The 20,823-nt window shown below is 41.8% G+C and overlaps 1 protein-coding gene across 7 annotated transcripts in view; it reads right to left on the reverse strand.

Moving 5' to 3' along the window:
• The window catches only part of CDKL5 (cyclin dependent kinase like 5), a 231,113-nt gene that overhangs the window by 40,234 nt on the left and 170,056 nt on the right, over window positions 1–20,823 (reverse strand). For all 7 annotated transcript variants that reach the window (XR_002092672.2, XM_014608233.3, XM_006272645.4 and 4 more), the window contains 4 exons: window positions 20,700–20,790; window positions 16,046–16,235; window positions 6,068–6,148; window positions 2,468–2,628 (listed from right to left, as the gene is read on the reverse strand). Coding sequence is in view for 6 of the 7 variants with exons in the window: in XM_014608233.3 (XP_014463719.1) it covers window positions 2,468–2,628; window positions 6,068–6,148; window positions 16,046–16,235; window positions 20,700–20,790 (523 nt within the window). In the remaining variant the exon portion in view is untranslated. The remainder of the gene's footprint in view (window positions 1–2,467; window positions 2,629–6,067; window positions 6,149–16,045; window positions 16,236–20,699; window positions 20,791–20,823) is intronic.

The following is a 20,823-nucleotide window of genomic DNA, read 5'->3' on the forward strand; positions in this document are numbered from 1 at the left end:
CTTATTGACACTTCAATAAGTTAGGACTGATAAAACATCCTTTGGAGGTGACACCCAGGAAGTGACAAGGGAAGCAGAGGGAGACAAGCTTCAAACAATGGAGGGAGCAGCTTGAATGGGAAGCAGGGTGTCAGCTGGAAAGCTGCAGAGCCTGGAAAGGGAATGGCTCTTTTCTTTGTGGACTGAGGAGAGAACAGCCAAGCTGCTATGGGGTGCTTGGGACTGTGGGGACTGGAGAAAGAACAGCTGAGCTAAATTTAGGGGGCTCAGAGCTATGCAAGCTAGACTGAGAAAAGGAGGACTGCTTAACCCCCTTTGGAGGGGTGAAAACTTCTTGCTTTGTGGGCTTTACTCCAACAAATACCTTTATCAAAGAGGTAGCAGCCATATTGGTCTAAAGGAAAAGGCAATCAGGACTTGTAGTAGAGATATCTTTTCTTAGATCAACAAGAGCTGTCCCTCTCTTTGAAGAGGGAAAAATCCCTCTCTCAGGAGCTGAACCGAAAGGAAGCTCCTGGAAGGAGGAGCTTGGGTAACCAGCAAGGATCAGAGACCAAATGGCTGGGGTCTCAGAGTCCGAAGGAGCCAGAACTGTAGAAGCCATACCTGGGCTGACTTTTACAGAATATTCACAGAGACCAGGTAAGGCCGGGGAGGCCCAAGCAAGCACTCCCTGAGGGGGATCCGTGACACTGGCCCATGGTATTCTTAGTGTTAATCAGAACAAGGACTGTTTTGGACTGGAGCCACATCTGGATAGGTACTTCCTTGTGTAACCCTCACTCTCCCATTCCCATCAGTCAAGAGGTCTCAGTTACAAACCTGTCCACCTAAATTCTTATTTCACATGCCTAATGCTTTCTCTGGTATCTTCCAAAACAGAGTTAAAAATGTTAATATTTTTTTTTCCATTTCTCTTGTATGCAAATTAATTTGACATAAATGATTGAGCTTTTAATATTTACCTGTATCACATGGATTATAAAAAGAAAAATAAAGCACTTTTTAACAAGAAACTTAAAAAAAAATCTTTTAGACATGAAAATGCTAAATTCAACTCTAAATGCTAAACTGAAGGATTCACTTTCAGTGAAAAACTGAATTAAACCCTAAGCATAAATGCTGTGACTTTGTTGGTGACTGCTCCTTCATTTTCTGTATCACAAAGACATTCATATAAATACATATATGTTTTCTTAAAACTGAAAACAGCTGTGCCTGGTTCTTCTTTACACCTCAGCTCTTCATAAGATTCATCTTCCTTGTACGCTCACATGCCTTCTTGCTTCTACCCCATTTGCTTTTCAGTCCCAGGCTCCTCAGTCCCTGTCCTTCCCCTGTACTACTTTGGTTCTTGCTCTGTGTCGTCTTCCCCCACACCATCCAGCCCAACTAATGCCCATCCCCAGCCTGTCATCAAATCCCATTTCCCTCCCTGTATTCCCATTCCAGTCTCTTTGCCCAAGTAATCACAGCTCCCCCAGTTTCAGGCTCAGCACCTTGTCACAATCTGCTTCTCCAGTCATTGTTCTCACAGGTCCAGCTCTTGTCTACTCTGCATGCAAGCCAGGTGACTTGCTCCTCAGTGCCACCTGGTCCCTATCAAGAGCTGCCATTGAGAGCACAAGAGAGTCTCCCTGCCCTCAGTTCCAGTACAGGGATGCAGCATTGGCAGTAGCAGCCTAAAGTTGTAGTTGCAAGGAAAGCTATGCTCAGCCCCAGGCTAGATCATGACCAGTACAAACAGAATTTTCATGGAATTCAGCTGCTGAAATGTAAGAAATCTCTACTAAGCATCTGTGAACTGTAATCTTTCAGAAACCTGCATTCTGGGATGATGTATATGGGGACAGCGACAGGCATATCCTTGATACAAAATGCTTCATACTAAATTTCAAGTTCTGCCCCAAACCACAAGGAAGCTAGAAGGGGTCAAATAAAATATCAACAGATTTGTTTCTAACATCTGGCAAAACCCATGTTTTTTCTCTGCCTCATTTTCAGCAGTGACTTTAGCTAAAATTTCCCAGAAAAATTCAGCTTGACACAGAAACCCAGAATGAAAAAAAAGCTGGAGTGAATATTTTAAAAGTTGCAGGTAACAGAAAACAAGTTCTTACAATGGGGGTATTGGGCAACCTTAATTCTACCAACCTTTTCCCAGTACCACATACATGGGTATACAAAGGTAAAAGGTCCAGTTACAGAAAAACTCTGTTCTCAGTGAAGAACTTGCAGATGAAGTATGTTTTATAACTGAGAGGGAAGGCAGCTTGCATACAAAAACTAGCTTTAGCTACTACATTAAGCTAAGAATAGAAAATATTATGTATGCCAAAAGGTCAAAATTATCAAGTGGTTACTTTTTCTTTTCTTGAAGATGATTTCATATTTATACCTGAAAGCAACTTATTCATTAGTGAAATGATGATGGTTTTAATAGTGAAGGTCTTTTTACTGCTTTTACCTGTTTGATAATGTGTTGCTCTCCCCATGATAGGATTTTCTCTTAGTTGTCCGTGAAGGTGAACTTCCACAGCGATCCAAGAGTCTCTGGGTTTGAAATGAAGGATGGTTCAAACACTGTTCTGTCACATACCTATCTCCTGGATCCAGTTTCAGCAAGTTCTTTTGAAAAGCAAATCCAGGTTTTAAACAAGCATTAGTGTTTAAAACAGTCACATAAAAAAATAGTTCAACAACATCCACATCTCAGTACTTTCTGAGACAACTGCTTGCAATAGCAAGACTAATTTAAGTAACATCATTATACCATTATAACAGCAAAGCATGACTGTAAAAATCTGAATATGTAATTTAAATATGGAATGTGTGAAGGAAAGGGTCTAACTGATTCAATTCTTCTTCCCCTACTTCCTATTAGGAGTGTACACTTCCTAACAAGAATCTGGAAACTGAATCTATTTAAAAGAAATTATTATAGAAGATTCTTTGAAAGCCAAGCTACTACTTTAATTTATATGATATTCAGCTCATAATCAATACTGACCTATGCAGGTCTGTAAAAAACTCAGTTCCCTCACTTCCAAATTCAGAATAAAGGTATTTAAGGGTGAAAGTGCAAAACAATGCTAGATAGTTAGCCTTCAGACAAGATAGGGAAACAGGTCTGATAAACAGAAATTGAACTTGATTATGCAGAGACTTCTCCGTTTGATAAAAAAAATATCCTTGTAAGTTTGATATTTTAAAATACCGCATTTACTCAACATTAAGATGACTGAATTTAAGATGACCCCACAATAATTAGATTCTATATATGGAAAATGTATACATTTGCTATAATTACTCATGTATAGAATCTAATTATTGGAGGGTCATCTTTAATTCATCCCTCCCCAGGGGGGAAGATGCAATGGGGAGGTCAAGCAGTATGCTCCTTGCCTGCCCTCCCTGCCCCACAGACTCAGGCCCCCATTTTCCCCTTCACCTTTGCTTCCTCTCTCTCCCCAGCCTCCATGTGCTCCCTCCCCTCTCTCTGCAACCTCTGCTACCCACACCTTTGCTCCATACTGGCAGTTTCCATCTCCTCTCTAGCCTGGGCACTGAGCACAGCCCCAGCTCAGCACCTGTAACAGCTGTGCACTGTTGCTATGGAGCTGTGCTAGGGCCGTGCTCAGCGCTCCAGGCTACAATGTGGATGGAGCCTGCCAGTGCAGAACAAGGGTAAGCAGGGAAGGGAGAGGGGCAGGCAGGGAGCAGTGGCTCCATGGGGAGCGGGGAATGGAGAGAAGAGGCTGCAGGGAGAGGGGTGGAGATGGTGGGGTGCAGAGGTAGCAGGGGGTGTGGGGCAGGCAGCAGCTGCAGCTGTGGCCCCAAGCCCAGGAAGGTGCTAAAGCCCAAGCTACAGCAGCTGCCTGCCCTCACACTGCCCTCATACTCGATTCAAAAACGAGGGACCCCACCCCCATGTTAAATGGGGGAAGACATGTCATCTTACAATTGAGTAAATACAGTACATATATATAAAGAAACATTGGGAGTTTTGTCAATGACTTCACCTGGAATAGATTTCACACATACTTTTGTAGCAATTCAGCTACCATATCAGGAATGAGATTTCTGTTATGATTTATGTCTGTTTTATTTTTGAAGACTGACATCTTCTGATCTCTAGAGGAGAAACATTTATGTATAAAATTAGGTACAAAATCAGGGTGACTAATTTGGCATTGTTATTAGTAAAAGTTTTGTAAGACACATATTATTCGTGTGCAAGTTGTTGTACAAAAGTACACGCTATTTATACTTGAACTAAAATATGAAGTTTTGTCTACTGTCAATATAAATAACATAGCTTTAATATGGCCAGTAGTAATTTATATAAAAATACAAACTTTTTAAAAAAGTTGTAAAATACCTGAAGAATATACAACCTCTGAAGGGGACATGAAAGCAAATATATTAACCATGTTAAAACCCTGAAAAGCCTTGGAACGTACTTATCTTTATGTATAGGGAGTACTCTCACAGAAACAAATGAGACTGCTCACAGGGTGAAAAATTAAACCCATACATGTCTTTGCAGGAGTAGGACTGTGCATAGCAATTCTTGATTCATTTGAACATATGGTATTACCAATGAGAATACATTGTTTGTATAAATCACGGCTGTTCAATTGGTGGCCTTTTCAACTATACTGAAAAGACAGTCATTTGACGTTGCATGAGTGACAGCTCTTAAGGGACAAATGGAAAGAGCCTGTGAAACCTTCATTTGCTTTACCCTCTCTGGAATCCGTTATAATATTGTGTGTGTTTAACCACATACCATTTTTACCTCCACAGGATCTCTGCTTCATTCCAGGCACAGGATGGATGGTTCTCAGGAAATGAGGCAGCTATTCAATATTTCTTCTTTTTATGTAAACTATTTTGGCACTTGCTTGCACTGCCCAACATATACAACCTTGCCTTGGTGATAATTTTCTCTTGGATTTTTCTGTGGTGCTTATCGCTATAATGTCTGACTGCTCCAGAAACACAAATGAATGCTGTTCATAAGCCCTCATGAAAGTAAGCAGACTGTTATTCTCCCAATTTTACAGACTGAGAAAGGTCAAGGGAATTATCCAAGGCTATCCAACAGAACAGCCACAACAAGAACTCAGGGCCTCCTAACTCTCATGCCTGTGCTTTTCTTGCATAGCACCTTAATTCCAGAGGTGCTGAGAATCCATAGCTCCAATTGATTCCAGCTGCAGATGACAATGCCCAGCAGGTGTCTGGCTATGCAACTAAGGAACACACAAACAGTGGCCACATGCAAAATTTACAGTTGATCTACCCAACATGAACATTTGCAAAGGAAGAATGGTCCACAAGATCATTCTTTTCTCTTCATTCAATTCCTGCTGAACTTATTATTTTTCCAACTTCTGGAACAAATGGGACACTGGAACTACAGACAACAGCGCGCATTAAGAGAAGCTCCTTAGTAGGATACAGCATAACCATATTTGCATGGTTCTGAGAGGCAGTTTAGCAGGCATGAGAGCAGTCTTTTGTGAATGGGACTATACTACTTCTGATCAAAGAGGTACAGGCTACCTCCCTGCCCAAAAGCAGTATGGCTATGTTCCCATGGTATCAGATAGCATGATGCTGTATCCTCTCAGCAGGAGCAGAAAGCCATGTGGCATTAATCCAGCACAAATATTTCATATTCACGATTAAAGTTCTTTTTCACCAAGGGGCATGGGTCTGAAATTCAGGATTGTCCCAGAATATCCAGGACTTCTGGCCATTTTATTTTATTACATGTTGACAAAAACATTGCAAAACATGGCAGAGAGAGAGAGAGATTTTCACCAGCTTTAAGTCTGCCAAATGGGAACAGAATCTCCTGGCAACATCAAAAGGCACTTTTCTTACTCCTAGGTTTTCCCCCTAGGAAACATCAAAGTGATGCTGCAAACAACAGAACTTCTCAAAATACAATCATAAGAATAGTTTAAAACTGAATGTATGAGTTTATGTAAACACAGAGAGGTCAGTGCTAGCTCCCCTGTACAGCCAACACTAAGAAGAAAGCAGTTTTTCCTACCTTCATAAGGTCAAGCAAAACACTACTTAAAATTCCTAAGTATCTTCTTTCCAAAGATTGTGGATGGTTGACTGCAGGGAACTGTAAAAACAATAAAATATAGCATAAATCTACTGCTTATATAAATAAATAACCAAACTACAACAACACTTTCAGCAAAACATGACACATGCAAGATAAAGGAAGGTCATCTCAACATTGTTTGCTTTATTAAAACAACTGACATCAAAAGATAGTAGGTAGCAGCAAGAAAGGAAAGAAAGATGAATACCATGTGGAGTAGTGTGTGTTGAAGGGGAGGGTATGGATGCATAAAAAACAGAACACATCAGTAGAAACAGCTTTCTGTTGTTCTACCATATGCAGAATTGTTCATTCTCTCAAAAAAAGCAACCAAGGATTGTTGGTGACAAGGTAGCTCACCAGATGTTTTTCAAATGATAAATAATCTAGCTAGATACACAAATGAATGCTTTTGGCATTCTGACTGGCAGAATGTGGGAGGTTTAAATGGACTCATAATGGAAAAATACAAGAAGGTTAAAAAAAAACAAATGATGTTCCCAAACGGATTAAAATTAGCCTCAAATGAATCTTATTTTGATCCTGGACAGCACTGAATTAACTTTCAAGGATTAACAGATGACTCAAATTGGGATGGGGAGGAGAGGGCAAATCATCTAGAAAGCCTGAAATAGAACCACAAAATACCTTTCCAAGTACTAAGACTACCAGGAAATATCAGAAAGCATCTTTTGGCCACTTATGCTGGCAGCTGGTTGTAGAATACATTATTATGAGGGGAATTAGACTTAGCAGTGTTTTCTTACTCCATTTTCAACCATGAAGTTCTTTCCGAAGCCATCCAATGGCACTATGTAAAATCAGTCCTCACTGTCCAAAAAAATTACAGAGGAGACACAGGGACACTGAAGATGAACAGATCACCATATTTGAGATCAGGAAAGAATTTTACCCAGATTGCTATGGACTGTGGGGATTCTGTCTTCCTCTGTAGGTGGGGGTTTGGCCCTCTTCCCAGTATCACTTGAAAGTATATTAACAACTTTTATTGTAGCAGGACATTGGCTGCTGTGGTCCCCCTGCTTTACCTGTGACAGGTTACAGTGTGTTATGCTCGGTGTTGCATCAGGGTTGACCATGTTGTTTTTCTAAGATGTTAGACAATGGATTTGTACAGTATGGTTTGGATAGGGATGATCCTGCCTCAGATAGGGGGTTGGACTGTGTAACCTATGGAGATCATTTCCACCTTAATTCTCTATGACTATGATTTTAAGAATTCTATTCTATTCAGCTTTGCATACTGTTTATCACTGGCATATGGAGTGGGAGGTTTTCTGTGGCAGCTCAGAGAGTCCTTCCTGATATAACTGAATCTTCAAAAAAAAAAAAAAACTTTAAAAAAATAGACATAATAATAATGATTAAAAAGCAAGCCTCAACAATATTAGGCATTGAATTTGATGTGAAAAGGAGTAAAAACCCCATAATTTATCAGGAGAGGGCTATACTTCATGAAAGTTATAGTATTATGGATAAGAGGTTTTCTCTATACTAAAGTGACAAAAAAGGCAGTAAACCAAGGTGGCAAACAGCAAAGTTATGGAAATTTTCCAGAGTGAAGTTGGTCAGATGTGGCAGGTTCAGGCTCTTTCTAGAAGTATATAAACTATGTCTGGTCTGGTCAACTACAAGAGCTCACATCACATCCACATTCAAAGTTTAACCAGGGTTGACTGATTTCTTCCTTTCTTCCTTCCACTTTGGATGCCTCAGACTGGACTTGCTTGGAGCTGCGTGGGAAGATCCTGAGTGTAAGACTCCACGGCTTCCTATCTCCTGTCTAAAGGTCTCTTGTTTTTGTCTACTTCACTTTCTGATTTTTTCTTGCATTTTTGCATTTTCCCCCCCCCTTTTTCTCTGTCCCCTCTCCATTCTAGTTCCCATTTCTCCATCTGTGAGTTGTGTTTGTCTACTTCACAGCTTCTGTCTTACTGTTTCTTTCTTTCTTTTTTGCCTGTCTGCCGTGGGGAGTTATCTTATTTTAACTTTTGCTTTTCGAGGGGTACTAATTATCCCCTTTTCTTTTTTTCTTTTTAGTTTTTTTTTTTTCCTAACTCCCTTGCGCTCCTCCCTTTTTTACCCATCCCTTCTCCCCTCTGGGCACTCACCCCCCTCCCTTTTTGCTTTTCATGGCCGCATTCCCAGACACTTACCTTCAGAGTTTATATATACCTTTTTTTTTATTCCCTTAGTTTTAACTTTTGGGATTAACCCTGTCCTAGCAGGAATGGCCGCTCCTACACCCAGTGACTGGCATGGAGATGCCTCTCAAGACCTCCCCCTTAACCATGGCTTGAGGGTTCATACCCCTCCCCATGTCGGGGTGGAGGTCTGCACAGGTGCTCTAGCTGACCTCCTGGGATGGTGTAACGTACATTATGTGGCTCGTATTAACACGGTCCCAGTGATTTACCTGAGCGCTCCCACACTGGTCAACAGGGTGTGCGCAGAGGGCCTGGACTTTGCAGGCATACACTATGTTGTCACACCCCTAGACACACAGGCAATAAAGGTGGTGATTTCCAACATGCCCCAGCACCTGTCCAACCAGGAGCTGGCCAAGTGTCTCGAGCCCCATGGGGTTCCTATGAGTCCCTTTCACCAACTGAAGATAGGAAGCAAGGATCTGAAGTTCAAGCATGTCCTGTCCTTTCAAAGGCAGGTCTTCACGCTCCTCAGGGAGGGCCCCCAGTCTCTTGCTCACTCCTTGAACCTCAAGCTCGATGGGCGGAGGTTTGAGGTTTATTTTTCCTTGGGGGAAACCATGCGTTTCCAGTGTGATAGCTCTTCCCACATAGCGGCCCAGTGCCCTCAGCCTGCAAGCTGCAATCTGCCCTGGAGACTACAGACCTCATCGACATCTGGTGAGCTCTGCATCCGATGTGCACCACTACACCTGGGCCAGGATGAGAGCTGGTGGTCTCACCATGGCCCGCCTTAACCGCCTTTGCATCACCACGCACCATCTGCCACTCCTGTGCAGTGGCCACATCGTTCCCTCCGGCCTGTCAGATCACGGCCTGGCTTGCTGCGAACTGAACCTGTGTGCAGGCGCCTTATTGGTGCTTCAGCATCAGCCTGTTCCAACACTCCTATTTCCAGGATTGCTTCACCCACTTTTGGCAGGGCTGGGAGTCCGCAAGACTGAGCTACTCCTCCTGGAAGCTATACTGGGATGTGGGCAAGGCAGATCCGGGCTTTTTGCCAGCAGTACACCCAGCTGGCCACAAATTAACTGTGCTGTTGTATCCGGGAGCTGGTGGAAGATGTGGCAGAGCTTGAGGCCACCCTGTTGGCTGCCAGCAGTGACGAGGTGCTGTGCAAGAGCCTCTGGTTCTGCAGGAAATGCCTGCGTGGCTTGGCACAGAGTGTGGCCACTGGCACGTTTGTGTCCCACTTTGACACAGCCGCCTCGATGGCCTGCCCTTCTGCTCCAGGGGTGTTGAGGAGAGCCTCTTTCATACCTTCCTTGACTGTCCCCACCTGCGGCTACTCTGTGTCACCCTCGAGCTGGCTCTGCGGGCACTGGGCAGGAGCCTCTCAGAGAACACCTATGCGTGCTCCTACCTGTATCGGGCAGCTGAGCAGGGCACTGTTTGCCTCGCCAACTTTCTTCTGGGTCAGGCCAAGATGGCCGTCCTCAAATGCTGCTGGGACCGGCTCACACGATACTCTGCGGCTTTTCAGCCTCCTGGTGTGGGCATGCCTCTCGCGGAGTTTGAGCATGCTGTGCTCCGGTGGGCAGTGCCCACCTTTAAGGCATGCTGGGCCCTTGAGGGGGCACTGTGCCACATGGAGGACGTACAACGTTCGTCTTCAATACAACAAATACAGAGCATCCATCTGCATCATTCAGATGTGCAATCTGAGGTTCCCTAGGATCAGTAAGATTTGCAGTCCACTGAATTTGTTTATATATTTTCACTCAAAAAAACCCATGGGGTAGAAAACTGTTTTTCTCTTTTAAACAAAAGAAAGAAGCAGTAAGTTCAATCAATATTTTATTGTTGGGCAGCAATAAGACAACGGTGCCCAACCTATAGTCCATAGGCCAGATCCTGTCCCCCAAAGTGACTGAATTTGGCCTGCAAGATGGAGCAAGCAGCTGGCACATCCCGTTCTCTCCCATGCTGATGCCCTCTGTAGCCCTCACTGCTCTTTCCTTTCCCATATGGCAGGCAGCCACCATCCTCCACTCTCTTTTCCTTTCCTCCTTCCCAACCAGAGGGTAGTGGTGGCCAGGGGTGTGGCCTGGCTGTAAGTGCCCAGGATTAGACCAGGAATTTAAGACAGAGCTCAATGGGCATAGACATCAAAGTCGTGGTGACTTTGAAGGAACTGAGATCCAGTTCTCAAAGGCTATTCTGAAAATCTAGGTAACACCACTATGCATAATTCATGCAAAATAATGAAACTGAGATAAATATATATTTTTTAAATGATTGAGTGTAGACCATCAAACTCCTATTAGCTGTACATTATACAGATAATGTCCAAAAACTTTATAATGGACCCAATCTCAACATGGGTGGTTCTCTAAGTACAGGTTACACAGGGTAAATTTTCAATTATGTGCATATGATGGCAAGACAGACAGAAGACACCTCCCACCTCCAAAACTGTTGTTGATGAAAACCTGTAACTAATGATTGATTGCTGCTGCAAGGCAGACATAGTGGTTATGCCACCCACTTCCTGCTCTGCAAGCACAGCAATTGCCCAGTACATGGGAGATCATGAAGGATTTAAACCCCAATTTCCCACATCAAAAGACACTGTCCTAACCCAAAGGCTAAAGATACTGTCTTCACCCTAGGGAGGCCCAAGTGAACCCTTCTGTTGAAGCTAACTTATTAGGTAGACACAAGAGAAAATCTTATGGGGCCTTAAAGAAACCAAGGTAGAGGAGGGCTGATTCTCTGGCCCAGGACAGAGAGCCCTACCCTGGCAAGGAGGGAAAAGAGTCTTTGCTTCCAATGTTGTTGGTGCATTTTCCATTACACAGTCATTCTGGTCTAGCCGATGTCATTTTGAAGTAATTTTTCAACTGACATATCCTTCAATATTTTTTCAATATCCTTCATATATTACATTATTATGTGAACTTGGTGGGAAGATGAAAGAACATTAGTTTCAATGTGTTCACCATATCCTCAGGTCTCAATACAGTTTATCTTTCATTCTTTTCTTCCTTTCATCTTACAGTGATTTACCAGTGCTCAGAAATTAATTAATATGGAGTCTGCTATATGGATCGCGACTAGAACTTATGTGAAATTTGGCAACAATACATTAAATTGGGACTTTCAAGAGCTTTTTATATTTCCTCTAAGGGTTTCTTCTACTGTCAATATTCTAGATGGGAAACAGATCTCCAAGGGCCATAATTTTGTCAAAATGAGCATTTTAATTATAAACCAAACCCCACACAGATTCTGCTATTCAAGACCTTGCTTAGAGGTCAACTTAGGTGGAGCACATCCAGTCTTTAGAGGGCATAATTTGCAGATATCTCTTCCAGCAGGAATGGGTGGGGGGGCTTGTAAAGCTTTCTCAGAGCTGGCACAGAGTCCAGAATTTCAAATTAGGGTTCACGCACATTTTACCACTTGCAAGATAAGGTTTATACAGCCCCACACAAACTTGCTTTCTATAAATACATGCCCCTATCAGTAGTCATGTCTTTTATGTTTTTGGATATCCCTCCACATGTTATGCTGGGCTTGTTACTGTTCTCCCCTGATCTTAAAGATGTGATAGCAATCCCCATCCTCAATAGTAAGGAGTAAGGTAGAGGTCATTCAATGCTCTCTATGACCTATGAGAGGAAAAAATCTTTGTATGCCTATGTGTGCATGAGAGAAAGAAAGGGAGAGAATGAACATGTGGTATAGCAGCATATAATTTGACTTTCTAACCTCTTACAAAAGGTTACAGAAGAGATGCTAAATGTATTTAAGGTATGGTGGTGATTCCTGTAGCCTAGATATGGGTGGATAAATTTCTTCAGAACATGTCATTTGTTCTGGTTTATACCCACATGAATGGACCATACAACATCTGACTTGCTAATAAGATGTACATTCTTTGTATATCTATTAAACAGCATCTTCCAAATATGAACCCTCAAGAGGTATAGGTTGTAGCAGTGTTGGTCTAAGGATATAGGCAGGCAAGGTTCTTTGAGTAAATCTGATATCTTTTATTAGACCAACTCAAATAGTTGGAAAAATTCTTCTTTGCAAGCTTTTGGGTACAAATGCCCTTAGTCAGGCTGAGGAAGCAAACTTCCTATGGCCCAAAATATACTGAATGGATCCAGATCATGCCATGACAAGAAATGCAAAACCTGCCAACATCTCTCCAGTACCCCCACAATTACTACACCCCACAACAGAACCATCACCATTCCTGGAACTTACAGCTGTACCCCCAGAAATGGTATACATCTCATCCAGTGCACCAAACGTCTTGGTGGAAAATGTAGGAGACACAAAACAACAACTGCGCACCAGAATGAATGCACACCAGAAATCCATCAAAGACATGAATACCCCGTTACCTGTGGGGGCACATTTCTCATAAGGAAATCACTCTCTCTCCAATCTCTCAGTTCTAATCCTCAAAGGGAATTTACAAAATACCTTCCACAGACAATCCTGTGAACTTCACTTCATCAAACTACTGGATATAAAAAATCACGGACTAAATATAGACATTGGATTTATGACACTGACAAGTGCAAGGTGCTGCACCTGGGGAGGAAGAACCAGCAGCATACCTACAGGCTGGGGAACTCCCTTCTTGTCAGTGCAGAGGCAGAAAAGGATATTGGAATCATAACTGATGCCAAAATGAACATGGGCCAACAGTGTGGGGACGTGGGTAGGAAGGCCAACCACACCTTGTCATGCATCCACAGATGCATCTCAACCAGGTCCAAGGAGGTGATCCTCCCCCTCTATGCGGCACTGGTCAGGCCGCAGTTGGAGTACTGTGTCCAGTTCTGGGCGCCGCACTTCAGGGGGGATGTGGACAGCATTGAGAGGGTCCAGAGGAGGGCCACCCGCATGATCAGGGGGCAGCAGGGCAGGACCTACGAGGAGAGGCTCAGGGACCTGAACCTGTTCAGCCTCCACAAGAGAAGGCTGAGGGGGGATCTAGTGGCCTGTTACAAACTAATCAGGGGGGGCCAGCAGGCATTGGGGGAATCCCTGTTCCCTCGAGCACTACCAGGAGTGACTAGAAATAACGGTCACAAGCTGGCAGAGGGTAGATTTAGACTAGACATCACGAGGCACTACTTTACTGTCAGGGCGGCTAGGATCTGGAGCCAACTTCCAAGAGAAGTGGTGCTGGCTCCTACCCCAGGGGTCTTTAAGAGGAGGCTAGATGAACACCTTGCTGGGGTCATTTGACCCCAGTGCTCTTTGCTGCCATGGCAGGGGGTCGGACTTGATGATCTGTCAAGGTCCCTTCCGACCCTACAAACTATGAAACTATGACATATTATAACCTGCCTGACACCTGACTCCCCAGGTACCTCTCTACTATTTACCAGCTACATCATTCCCCACCCCCCCTCTCCCCAACCCGCACCTACTGACTCTTCAATTGACATCTTCACTGACTGGCTTTCTTGCCTGAATTGCATACCAGACTCTGGCTTCTTAACTATTCCTTACATCCAGGAACAGCACACACCAACTGCAGATGCTTCTTCAGCCTGATAAATGCTGTCCTCCTGAACCCTCAAGATACACTCAGGAGAACTTCACTTTCTTGAAACAGCTTGGTAGTGTAGGATAAAATTAATTCTATATGCAACTGTTCCAGTCCATTTAAAGGGAAGGTGAAACATTTGAAAAATCATGCGTTATCCATATAGTTAGAGTGAGACGTGAGCCACCTCTTATATAAGAGAGATGAACCTGCTCTTCCTTGTGTAATTTTTCAATGCATGATTTAATATCATCATTTCAGTTCAGGCTGGATAGATGGAACTGAGGTGAAGGAAATGCTCAGAGAATGGTTACTTATTCTGTGGAAAGCTTTTGTTTAGCTACGCAATGCTTTAGACTAGAAATCAGAGAAACATATGGTTGGAAGAGACCTCAAAGGTTATTGTGCTCTCCAGAGACAGTATCAAGTGTCAATCCCTGATAGATATTTGTCTAATTTGTTCTTAAAAGCTAATGTCAGGAATTCAATGAATTCTATTAATAAATCTGTTCCAGTCCTTAAATATCATTATGTTAGAAATTCTGTTCTAACTGAAATCTCTTGTGACATTTTAAGCCAACCATCGCTGGTCCTCCCTTTGGTGAACATAAAGAAAAATTAATTGCCCCAATTTTACAAAAACCTCTGATGTATGAGAAGGCTTCACATACAAAAACCTCTAATGTATGTGATGCCTCCTTCTCCCACCTCCCCCCAGATTTTCTTTTCCAAGCTAAAACCCACAGGAACACAGGACTAGAAGCAGCCTCTCTTGAGACACTGTGTTAGCCTCTTGCATTAACAGGCGCTCATTAATCAAAGGGATTCCCAAAACTGCCACTTCAAGTCCTCACCCACAATATAATGAACAAACTCTGAACCACTGCAAACTCCCCATAAAATGTCAGAGGTAGAAGCAGGGGCAATGAGGGCACTACTAATACCTTGCCAATGCAAAAACAGTGAAGTAGTTTGTTAATATGTGCTCAGCAGATCCTTAGAAAAGACCATGCCCAAAGCAATGGGAGTATGCCCTTTCCTCCCTCCTACACACATACACAACACATACCAATTGGAGCTAGTGGAAAAACTCCTTCTTGGTTACTAATTTTGTGACTGATACAACCCTGAGCATAAGAGCTAGACACTCTAGTCAGAAGCTTCTACGTTTTTTAGTACTGGCAGTAGCATCAGTGCATGCCAGTCAGAAAAAAACAAAAACAAGCTAAAAGAACATCTGTACATATGGTCAGTGCCTCAGAAGATGGCAAAATTGACCACAAAAAAAACAGCAGCATTCATGCGGGGAAAAAAAATTATTTCTGGACCTACCTGGCAACTTGCATAAGCCCTGAGGCTCGGGATGTCCTTTAACTTTTTCTAACATATCATGTTTTCTTGCTGCCCTTCTCTGGACTCTCTTTTACTTATAAACATCTTTATAAAAGTCTAAAATTCAACATGGAACTCCAGCTGAGGCCTCACAAATGCTGCTTCTGCAACAGGATTGCTCTGCTGACTCATACTTGTTTTGTGATCCATTTTAACTACCAAACACTTTTTCTGTAGTACTATTGCTTTACCAGCTTTTCCCTGTTACATATTTGAGCATTTGATCTTTTCCTTTTAAATGTAAAACTGCAAATTTTTACTAAATTTTAACTTTGGCCATTTCTCCAATTTAACAAGTTCAGAAATTTATCACTGGATCATTCTGAGTAGTAGCAATTGACCAAATGGCAGCAGCTGTCAGGAGAACCAAAACTAAGTGGCAAGGAAGGCACAAATAACATTTCTGGCAATGACACAACAATTACCAGATGTAATACTCTTTCCTGATCCTGCCATAAACCTTTAGTGTCTCACCTGGAGAAAATATAAGCTCCAGTCTAAGAAACGCTTAGAAAGGCATTCTGAACTCACCAAAACGCTTTCACATGAAAGCAAAGTTGTGAAAAATATTAAATTTATAAAGCAAACAATGTCTTTACAGTCTAAATCTGTCCTTTATCTTTTTAGACAGACAAACTTAGATTAAATTAGGCAACACACAGAATCTCAGGAAAAAGGATCTAACATATATATTTTCTGAAGGACAATGGATTAAATATCACTTCAGCAGAAAAAATTGAAAAAAATAACAAAAGGCTTTAGGCCAATTTCCCTTACCCGCAGCCCATGAAAACGGGGATTGCTGTAGAAAAGCTTCATCTGCTCTGATGGGAGTGGTCCTAGCACCTTCTGTATTGTAAAGAGCTGGTCGATTTCACTTTCTCCAGGAAATAATGGCTGCCCATCACTTAGCTCCCCAAGAATGCAGCCTACAGACCACATATCCACAGCTTTTCCGTAAGGGGCTCTGTAAAGCAAACACAGTATATTCTCACTGACAGACACATATTTTTGACAACCTGATTATTTGAATTAATTAAAAAAAATTCCTCTGTATTAAGTATGCTTGCTGAAAGTAAGGGAAAAAAAAATTTGAACCTAGAGAAGAATCTTCAGGCATCTAGGCTTCCTATTAGTTTTACTTCTGTATTGCAAGTTAAAACAGCATGACCATGCAGTTTAAAAAAGCATAATAATGCTTCCAAAGGGAAGAAATAGATAATATTCTAATATTTAAGACTATATTAAATGCCAATTTCCCCCATTTTTAGCCAAAGTACAGAGCATTGATGAATATATTATTACTGAATTACATTTTGCCCCCTTTGTTTCACTTAACAATTCAGTCAGAATGGTGAATCATAGATGATAGAAATGATCAGACATCAAATTTCACCCTCTCTTTGCATTCAACATTTACATAGTGGAATTTTAAGAGTAGTAGACAAGTGAAGTCCTCCAATAACTATTTACAAGTAGAAAAACACATAGAGAAAAAACCTAGGGGGTTCACAATATACATCTTTCAAGATATGCAGCACTCCCCTACTGGAGGCTGCATCCAGAAATACCCATATGTCTGACATGTACACTCCAGTGAACACAAAAATGGACAACCAGGTTGCTGCTTTGCAAGTCTCTTCAGAAGACAGGAAGTTTTCAGCTCTGAAAGCAGAAGATCAACTTGTTTGATGGCTTTTGGTCTTCCTGCTAAGGTTCTGCTCTTGTGTATTGTTTTTTATTGCAATACATGAAGGAACTGATGCTTTATTTTTAAACAGCTGGTGGGACAGACCAAGGCATCTCATTAACTGGATATTAAAATTTTACTGGGTGGATTTTAATGGCTTTGTGAACACTGAACATGTGCCAGAAGCTCTCTTTTGGACAGCTGGATTTGGAACAGAATGATAAGAGGATTCCTTTCTAAGATCTGAGTGGATATAAGTGCTGAATCAAGGAGAACTGCTTTGCTCAGCTCTCTTCCTTTACAGACCTGGAATCTATTAGCTCACACTCTGGTTTGAAGGTAACATTAAACTTGTCTGGCTTGACTCTCTGAATTGAAGTCACTAAGGCTATATCTATAAGAGCCTTAAAGTACAAGCCCAGGAGCATCACCAAGTGATCAGCTCTGCCCACTCACACCTGCTCTATGCTCAGGCTGTCCACGTGGCACACGCCCAGGACCAGGAAGATGTGCACCTGAGCTGCCTACCCTGCCTAGTTTATGAGCTCAAACATGTTCAGTGTAGGGTGGTTGCAGCTTAACTCTCATTAACATTCTTAGACATAGCCTAACAGTTGAGGGCCCTCACATATCCTGTCCTAAATCTGCCTCCTTTTTTCCTTTTTTTATATTGATGTTTATCCTTAACTTGGGAGAACGTGGCTTCTTTCACATGGCAGAGCAAGACTGCTTTCTTCCTCTAAGTTGCTCTGTATCAGTTACTGATACAGATCCGCACCTCTGTTGTAGTTTGTGTGGAGAGGGATATACTTCCAGAAGCAGCTGGGTTTCAAGAATCTGCACTTGTTAGGCTGGGCTGAGCATGCCTTATTTCACCTGGGAAGAATAAAGAAAGAGAGGCCAAAAAGAGAAATCAGGCTTAGGAACAGATCCATTGAAAAGTCTGCTTCAAGGGAAGGAGGCAGCTAGAAAAGCTGAAACAGGAAGACAAAAGTGCACAGACCTCTTGCTTACCCGAACACTGCCATGAGGCACTGCTGTGCTTTCAAAGACTGGGAGCAGGAACACCAAAGTGAAAAGAAGAATGTTGTCAGTGGCCCTAGAACAGCAAGGCGGATCATACTTAAGCTCCTGAAGGGCAGTTCTGCGATGTCTTATCTCTGGTACTGGAAATGTGATCTGTGGAACTACTGAAGCTGCTTGGGCCACTGTTTCAGCTTGCTGAGCTGGCACAGGGAACCTGCTGCAAGCACTGTTTAATGTCACTTGTTCTGCAGTACTATTTAGACTGAGAAAAGGGTGAGGGCCAAGGGAGAGCTAGCATGAGTGCTTCTGTTTCCTGCTATAATCTTCACCTTACCGAGAGTTACAGGCTTCAAATCCAGGAACCTGCTCCTACTTGCACCTCTAGGGGTGGGTTGGGGTGTGGGGGTGGAGGGTGGGACACGATGGCAGACATGGTATCTATACCTGAAATCTGAAACTTCCAGAGCAGAACAATTACTGAGAACAGAACTGCACAACTCTTGCCCAGCAAGAGTGCAGGACAAATAAGCAAAACAGGCAACTTTTTCCCTATTATTCCTCTTTTTTTAAAGTTAATCTTCCTTGAAAATAAAGGAACAAAAGAAAGAAACATTTTGTAGCTAGATTAGCTGAGTAGGATCTTTCTATACTCCATAGTCAGGAGGTCTGGAAACTGCCTGTTTCTGTATAAGATGGTTTAGATAGGGGTGATCCTGCCTGAGACAGGGGGTTGGACTAGATGACCTCTGGAGGTCCCTCCCAGCCCTACTTCTCTATATGATTCCATGATTTTTCAGAAGGGTAGGTCAAACCCCTTTCTACTTACTGACAGATCTAGTCCTGTCGTCTCAAACTGCAGGACAAGTAAAACAAGGTAAGAATGGCGAGCTTGAACAAGAGAAACAATTCCTAGATGATAAACAAATCTGCATGCCTAATTGGAAGCTTTATGCTCCATCGCTGCACAAAACACAAGACTGCTTCCAGACATTTATTTGCTTAGTCTCTCAAGATTGTATGTCTATGTTTTAAAACCTACTAGTATTTATCAAGATTTTTTAGTTCCAAACGAATACAATGTACAGCACCAGAAGTTACCTAGACTTTCCAAAGGAGTAGATTTTGGGTATTTTATGAGCAGATACGTTTTCTTACCCTCAAGAACTTTTTTATTCAAAGTAAATGAAGAACAAAGACCCCCTCCCATTCCCTGGGAATGTTCTTATTGTACAGTTTTTAAAAGTTAAAAACAAATTTAATATTTGTAAGGTTAACATATTTAATATTTCTGGGAAGAAAATTCATTTGTTTATCAAGACGTAGGAAGGAGAATATGGCTGCAGAGAGACACTGGCTTGAGAATAATGAATCACCAGTAGCTAAAAGCACTTCAATATCACATACACTAAATATAGATACCTATATCATAAACTAATCTGCCAAATTTATGACTCTACTGTGCATCACTGATTCACTATTGAAAATGAAAGGGCAGATTATATTAACAGTGCAAAGTACATTAGTGTCAAAAGTTACACTTCATTATGTCCTTCCTTTCTGAGCCTACTAACTCACAAGACTTAAAATAATAAATAAAACTATATCCTATAACTAAGGGCACTGCTGACACTTTTTGTTCTTGAAACACTTTATTAAGTGTGGAACTTTCTTGGCAGCTTGATAATAAACAATGCACTGATAAAGACTACCCATTTTGTTTACTGGGACATTCAACACATTATGAATAAAACAATTTTTAGACCCAAGTATTGTTGTGCATCAATGTTACTAACAATGTCAGCACAGCTCTGGAGACTGTGTAATACATTTTTAAAAAAGAATATATTGACAACTTGATTCAGTTTTAGCTTATATAATAAATTCCCACTCTGTACTTTCCCATTTTAATCAGTGACTCCAAAGAGATAGACTTGTTTCTTAGAGGCAATGAACACCTGTAAATCTCATTTTGCTTAATAGCCACTGATGAATCATAATTAGATCACACTGAAGTATTTAGTTGATGTGGAGTATAGAAAAATTTCAGAACCTGGTGATAAAGGAAAGACTGTAATAGAGGCATCAGTGATTTTTTCTTTATTATTTTTAGCTGGAGTTCCTACATAACTCATCACCTTTAATTACTCCATGTAAGGTAGGGAAATGCCATTATCTTCCTTTAACAGATGTTTAAAATTAAGCAATTTACACAAGGTCAGACAAATGACTATTACTAGCAAAGGTAATATGGCTACTCATTGTCTTTTGGGAAAGAAGTCAATGACCTTGTTCCCTGAGTTCTTTGTAACCAATGAAAGAAACCTAGCATCAAAACAAGCACCTTGCTTTTCAGCTATCTCAACAGCAGTGTCAATGAATAATTGGGAATAGAAACTGAATTATATTCTTAACTCAGTGCAGCGGGGTCCCATCCAAGGAAGCACAGAAAAGACTTCACCTGCTCCTGTCTACACAGCATTCATTTGGCAGCTATAAGAACATTTCAGGCTTCAAGAACAGAGCACCTTTCACAAACAAAAAGTATTACTAAAATAAAAACCTGAACTAAGATTTGAACAAAATCCTATCTTATCATGAAGTCAAGCCACCTTGCTAGAAACTGAAGCCACAATATTAATGAAATAAGTGAGAAAAAGCAGTGGATGATACAAGACTTAGATGTCATGGCTGCTACTTCTAAGGAAGGATACTTACCCCAACAGGAGTTCAGGTGATCGGTACCATCGGGTGGCCACATACTCAGTGTAGTTAGCGTTGCTTCCTTCAGAGAGATTTCGAGCAAAACCTGGAAAACAACAGTTCAGAAGATTATGTACCA

Source organism: Alligator mississippiensis, chromosome 1, assembly GCF_030867095.1.
Source record: "Alligator mississippiensis isolate rAllMis1 chromosome 1, rAllMis1, whole genome shotgun sequence".
NCBI lineage: Eukaryota > Metazoa > Chordata > Crocodylia > Alligatoridae > Alligator > Alligator mississippiensis.